The sequence below is a fragment of the Onychostoma macrolepis genome, chromosome 08 (assembly GCF_012432095.1).
Source record: "Onychostoma macrolepis isolate SWU-2019 chromosome 08, ASM1243209v1, whole genome shotgun sequence".
Taxonomy (NCBI): domain Eukaryota; kingdom Metazoa; phylum Chordata; class Actinopteri; order Cypriniformes; family Cyprinidae; genus Onychostoma; species Onychostoma macrolepis.
The window spans coordinates 8,342,741-8,349,558 of NC_081162.1; the positions used below are offsets into that span (position 1 = coordinate 8,342,741).

The window sequence follows — 6,818 nt, forward strand, 5'->3', positions numbered from 1 at the left end:
GGAAAAATACATCAGATAAAATTATGTAGTATTATTTACACTCAGACTTTTTTTTTAATGTTGACAAACACTGTGATGCTTCAATAATAACTACTGGCACAATCATTGTCCCACAGGACCCATCATTGTTCAAACGGTCAAAATAAGCTCTCATCGCTGGCATTTAATCATCTTCATCCTCCTCCTCCTCCCCCTCTGTCATCTCAACGGGATTCACTGCAAAAAAAGGCAAAAGTGATTTTTTTTTTTTTGCAATAGCATGGTTGAGCACCATTTAGTATTAAAATACAAAATTGAAAATTTGTATTTTTTTTATATTAAAAACTAATATTTTCATACATAGGAATCATTGAATATTTAAGGAAATTACAATATCCAAGTCAACATTTCTAAAATTATCTGACAGTGTTGAGGTGGATATTTTGCAGTGTATATAGCAAACTGAAAATCAATATTGGTGCCGGTTTTATTTGTTTTCATAGAATTAAAGAAATGTATACAATCAACTGGGGAAAAAAAAGAAAGAAAATGCTTGTGTTGGACTATTGAAGCTCCTTGGCTGTGTAACCATGTTGAAATTTCTGAAATGTAGTTCATAAATCCTCCAGTCATTGCAATTCAAATTTCCAGCCAGCACCCTGCATTTTCACACTTGTGAATTAGGAACAAGGAGCTAAAAAAGGGAGTTTTGCCCAACCCTGAAAAACACAAAATAATATAAGTATTCCAATGTAAGCTCTTACATGTTATATGCTGAGCAGAGATGAACACAGGTCCTTTACCCGAGCACAGTTTAAAGGTGACGGGGGGAATAAGCTCCAAACCAGGAAAACTGATCTGCAACATGAGACAAAATATCCAGTCTTATATATATTATACGTTTTTGAAGTCTTTCAATCAAAGTATCAGCTCCAATAATTCACCATTGGCATACAGTGGCGGAGGGTGGCAATGGGCAGCGGTTTGGAAGCTCCGACACCATCACAGACGGCCACTATATGCATCTCGTCTCCTGCCTCCTCACTAAGACATATCTGTGAAAATAGAAATCAGGCAATTTTACTCTAATAACAAACCTGTTGAAGACTATGGATGTGTGTGCAGGTTAACAGGCTCACTCATACACTTTTTAATAGATCATTCAAAAAATGTAATCATTAAAAAAAAGTCGGTAACACTTTACAATAAGGTTCATTAGTTAACAACATCAGTAAACATGAACTAAGAATGAACAATACTTCTACAGCATTTATTAATCTTAGTTAACATTAATTTTTACATTATTAAAATCACAAGTTGTGTTTGTTAACGTTAGTTAATGCACTGTGAACTAACATGAATAAACAATGAACAACTGTATTTTCATAAACTAACATTAACAAAGATTAATAAATATTGTAATAAATGCATTGTTCATTGTTTGTTCATGTTAGTTAATACATTAAATAATGTTAATAAACAACACCTTATTGTAAAGTGTTACCAAAAAGTCATTTACTCACCCTCATGAACCAAAATGTAAATGACCCATTTATCATGGCCAATCATTTATAATGAAAGAGAATGCGGACTACAAATGATAAAACGCAGTGACTCTGATGCATTAGTTTTTAATCACTTCTGCACGTTATTTTAATCCTTGAATGAATGAATAAACAACTGAATAAATGACAAACATGGCTGCCTTTACTTGTTGATGAGCAATGTTCGATTCATGAATGAAAAGAACTGATCGAGAAGATTGATTCAATGAATCAAATGATAGGATGACTTGTTCACAAATCCAGGACTCGAGTTCAAATCCTTAAATCGACTGATCCACTCACAACAATGATTAACAACTCTGGAGGGAAAGCAAGCTGAATAACATACGCCATGGAAGAGAACAAAAAAAAAAAAAAAAAATCATACGAGTTTGTAACGACATGAAGGTGAGTAAACGTTAACATTTTCCATGCCGAGGTGGACTATGAAGGCCCAAATCTAGGTTACCGTTTTGATGAAAAACTGGTTTTCCAGAAGGTCATTTTCTGCTTGAAAGACAGCTGTGGTCTCAGAACCACTGAGCACACAACCTTTCAGGAAAGAAAGAGCAAGTAAAAGCGACTAAAACAATTCAGGCAATTGCAAAGGCTCGTTGTACAGGACAGAAATGATCTTACCCCAGTGAACACATGCTCTGTCAGACACAGATGATGAGCTGGATAATTCAGACAGACTGATTGAAGCTACAGAGTCATTTTCGATAAAACAGCTTGTCATTTCAGTCAGCATGAACGCTGTTCTGGTGAAACGGCGTGAGAAGAGAATCTTTCTGTACCTTTTCCTCACCTAAACCAGTCAGCTCGACCCCAATCGTAAATGTTTGTTTACAAAGGGGCGCTTAATATTCCTTTTCCTGTTAAAATAATCAACGAGGTGTAGTTCAGCTCACTATATCCACCACCTGGAGCAAGGCTTGAACAGTTATTTTGTTTTAACATAAACAGTGCCATTCACATGGACACACACACCTGTAAACAGCGAGGAAAAACACTGCGCGCGGATAGCTGATAAATTGGGTCGGTTTTTGATGAACTTCAGGTGTTTTTCCTGAGCGCGCGACGCGCTTCATCAGACACTAGAGGGCGCGCCAGGACTTCTGATCAAGTTTGTTGCCTGAGGAAATTTATCCTTCATTTTTGAATAACTGTATTAAATTAGTTTGCGTTTATTTTTATGTGTAACTTTTTTGTTATATGCGGTTTATTTATTCTTTTGTTGAGATGTATTTATTTTATGAAGACGCTTTTATGGATTAATTTTAAGGGGTGGCAGGTGTTTATACACTTTTTGTTTTCAGATTATTCTCTCATTTATTGAAAATGTTTAGCCTAAAGCTTTAACATTTTGCCTAAAACAATGTCATAACACGTGTCAGTGTTAATTAAATATATGCATATAAAAACAAACAAAAACATATTCAGCCTTTGATGGCTAAATGACTTTAAAATGTATAATTTTATAAACCGCATTATAACAGGTAATGCAATTTTTACGTAATCCAGTCACCCCCTCCCCCCCAGTAATCTTTCATTCTGTATGTAGGTTGACTTTATCTTTAGTTTTGGTCACAGGTTAAATCATAATCTTTCAGATCACAGCCATCTTTTAAACATGTATCAGTCTAGGGGTCAGAGGTGTGATTCACGATGAGAGATTATTATCACTTAGTAGACTGTCTTGCACAGACTCTATTCTTCTTTAATTAAAATAAAATCATTTGCTCATTTAATTGGATAAAATAGAGAAAGTAGCACGTCACTCAAATGTTATATTATTATTAACAACAATAGCATACATGGATAAATATAAGCGTGGTTTATTCATGTGACGCAAAGCTGAATTTTCAGCATAATTACTCCAGTCTTCAGTGTAACATGATCCTTCAGAAATCATTCTAATATGCTGATTTGCCGCTTTTCTTAATATTATCGTTGTACAAAACTGTTATGCTTTTTGTCTTGGAATTCATGATACTTTTTCTTCAGGATTCTTTGATGAAGTTTAAAAGAACAACATTTATTTGAAATGGAAATCTTTTGTTACATTTGAATTCTTCTGACCTTTAGTTAACCTGTTAGGATTTTTATTGTCTTGTGATTTTCACATATGCCTCACACTGTTGTTGCAGGGTGAAATTCTTGTACACATTGTTTTGGCGGGTGAGTCTGACTGTTTGCTGAACTGCTTATCAGACGCCTAACCAATCTGTCCTGCTCTATGACATTTTTACCTCTTATTTTCTGAGGAATTCTCCACATTCTCTTTTTAGTTCGTCCCAAAAGAGCAACCCGCTCACTCCACACTCCATGTTATCCTCGTTATCTCCGGTGCCCCTGTTATCTTGGCATCGGCACCCTGCCCAGACCTGCAGTTTATTTGAGGAACACACAAACGCATAACGTTATGTAGAATTATGGAGGAGATAGGAATTAATGGAGTTGTTTGTGTTGATACTATTTTTAGTCAATGAAGTGAAATATTCAGGTATTTTAGAATTTAGATGTGTAAACTGGGTTAAGCCCATGGATAGAAAGGATAACCTATAATTCCCTACACCAGGGGTAGGCAACGTCGTTCCTGGAGTGCCGATGTCCTGCAGAGTTTAGCTCCAACCCTGAAAAAAAAATCTCACCTGCCTGTAGCCCTAGTAATTCTGAAGAACTCGATTAGCTTGTTCAGGTGGGTTTGATTAGGGTTGGAGCTAATGACTACTGACATTGCCTACCCCTGCCCTACACCATCGAAGTTTGTTTTATTAACAAAATTATATAAAATTGTTTAGGTAATTTTTCAGCTATTATTATTATTATTATTATTATTATTATTATTTTTATATAATTCCCTGCACCTTCCTTTAAATTAAAAATTATATTAAAAATATGTAGGTAATTTTAAACTTTACTATTATTATTATTGATAATTTAAGCTTCATTACTATTAATAATTTCTTCTTCTATAATTCCCTGCACCATATACATTTTTTATATTAAAAATACATTAATTGTAATTGATGATTTTTAAGATTCATTACTATTAATGGTTATTTTTTTATTATTTTATTATATTTTTTTTCATAGTGACTTTTTATAACGCAAGTTTTGAAATTATGGTCATTTTGAACCACTCAAATTACCTGCATTTTCATTTAGTTTAAGCACATCTGTAACAGTTTGGTTGTGCGCATTGTTACCCTTTAGTTGGATCTTGAATCCCCTTCAATCCACCATTTATTTGTTTTAGAGATTCTGAGCCACTCTGTCCGCCATCAGCCATGATCTGATATTCCTCTTTAGGAAAACTAATCTTCCCTCCTGACATGATGCTGTTTATTATGCCTTTGAGCGGCATGGGAGGTTTGGAGATCAGTATCTGATCAGAATTTTTCTTTTTTTTTTCTGTACTTAGTGCAGGTCATTGCCCGGGAGAAGGTACAGTGCTAGTGTTGAAGTATCATCAAATACCCAGTGCCAGTCTAAATGCCAGTTTTGACATTTTTCCTTGTGTAAATGCTGCAAGGTTATTGTTTTGCCTTGCTCTGTATCCACATGTTTTGGTTGTTAGCTCATCTTGTACTGTGAATGAGGGTTCTCCTTTAATTGTTTCCAGCCAGTAGAGCTGGAGAGATAAGGGTGTTGTTACATCCTGGATTGTTGCATTCACCAAATGAGCTGGTAAACAAATGCTCATACATGCATACTCTATATCTGTCTGGTGAGCTGTAAATCATTTTATGTATGATGCACTCAGTCATTGTTTGTTTATTAGTAGGCAGTCATTTTAGTAGACAGACTTATACTGACAACTAGTGGTGAGGATGCACTATAGTGTAATTTAATTTTAAAGGCAGTCAGAAGGATTTGTCAAAATAAAGTGAGTTGGCTGGTTTTGTGATCTCAACATTGTTGGCCCCCCATGTAGAAAAATTACTTAAGCGTGTTAAGAAACAGTCACGACAGTTCACCTAAAGTACATTTAATTGGCTTGTTATTGCAAGTAGAGTTGTTTAATGTATTTATAAGATTTGAAGTACACTACAAGTGCACTTTCAATACTTCTTTTTCACTAGGGATGACTGGAGTATTCATTTGAGTGCACATGTATTATTATTCTTTTTTTTTAAGTGATTTATTTCTTTGTGTAATAGGGAGAGTAACTATTCTAATCTACATCAGTGATGAACACATTAATAGATTTTTTTATTTTATTTTTATTTTTTTGTAATTTTGAGCATTTCTGTCAGCTCAAACATTCTTTTGCCCAACATACATATAATTACATACATTTAGGAGGGTTGTATGTACAGATTTTGAAAAGAAGACTTTTTAAATATTTGATTGTACGGTGGCCGAGAGAGCTCAACGCGCTGCAAATAGAAAAAATCACCTGCAAATTAAGAAAACAACTTCATCAGTTTAACAACACAAGCGCTGCAAATGCTCACAACACAACCAAATAAAGAAACGCACTGCAAATAGAAAAAAAACACCTGCAAATTAAGAAAACAACTTCATCAATTTGACAGCATGCGCTGCAAACGCTCACGACACAACCAAATAAAGAAACGCGCTGCAAATACTCACAGCACAACCAAACAAAGAAACGCGTTTCTTTATTTGTTTGCGTTGTGAGCATTTGCAGCACCTGCTATCAATTTGATGTAGACGTTTTCTTGATTTGCTTTTTCTATTTGCATGTGAATTCTGAAGTTGCAGAGCGTTGAGATCTCCCGGCCACCGTATGATTACTTAAAAAGGTGACATTTCATTTTTGGTTTCCCTTTGCACTCTCACTTAAATAATACATTTATATCTACCACTGTACCTGATCAAAAACCTGTAAAAATAAATGTACCTAAAATTCTTTTCTCATTTGTCCTGTTAACATAACATCCAAACTCCATCATCGAATATTATAGTGCTAAAGTTGCCACAATTGTCCAATCCTTGCTAGAAAAGACATTTTGATAGACTGTAATTCAAGCCATTACAGAGGAAATTAAGTGAAAGAGGAAGTGGTCTGTTTCGACTTGGTGTGAGATGGCATTGTGATCAGTGCAAACAGGAAAAATTCCAAAACTACATCTTTTGGCAAGTATCACATTAAGCATAGGATGTCATATTATACAACAAATTGGTGAATGTGTTCCCTCTTGACCCACCATGCCAAAAATATATGAGGTTCAGGTGCTTGCTTATATTGTAGGCCTATAACAAAAGCAATGTTGTGCGTGGAGTCCTGTACATTGCAATGTTTGGAGGAGTACAAGAAACTGG

At 35.0% G+C, this 6,818-nt stretch overlaps 1 protein-coding gene across 2 annotated transcripts; it reads right to left on the minus strand.

Annotated features, from left to right (window-relative positions):
- Positions 1-74: 74 nt before the first annotated feature.
- npm2a (nucleophosmin/nucleoplasmin, 2a) lies at positions 75-2,612 on the minus strand. 2 transcript variants are annotated; one of them, XM_058785896.1, is made up of 6 exons: positions 2,514-2,612; positions 2,163-2,398; positions 1,993-2,075; positions 924-1,034; positions 744-837; positions 75-216 (listed from the first exon to the last, which is right to left on the minus strand). In XM_058785896.1, the coding sequence occupies exons 2-6, from the start codon at positions 2,272-2,274 to the stop codon at positions 164-166; spliced, it is 453 nt and encodes a 150-aa protein (XP_058641879.1). In that variant the 5' UTR covers positions 2,275-2,398; positions 2,514-2,612; the 3' UTR covers positions 75-163. The 2 variants fall into 2 exon arrangements, with proteins under 2 accessions (XP_058641879.1, XP_058641880.1); XM_058785897.1 differs by lacking the exon at positions 75-216 and adding an exon at positions 403-698 and having other exon boundaries at positions 783-837; positions 2,163-2,604.
- Between the last annotated feature and the right edge of the window lie 4,206 nt (positions 2,613-6,818).

What these genes read in the sequence shown, in the direction of transcription:
- npm2a (XM_058785896.1), bottom strand. Translation starts at nt 2,274, where the DNA reads ATGCTGACTGAAATGACAAGCTGTTTTATCGAAAATGACTCTGTAGCT. An exon ending in ACCAGTTTTTCATCAAAACG is followed by an intron (nt 1,035 to 1,992) that starts GTAACCTAGATT and finishes CTATTTTCACAG; the next exon opens with ATATGTCTTAGTGAGGAGGC. An exon ending in TCCGCCACTGTATGCCAATG is followed by an intron (nt 838 to 923) that starts GTGAATTATTGG and finishes CTCATGTTGCAG; the next exon opens with ATCAGTTTTCCTGGTTTGGA.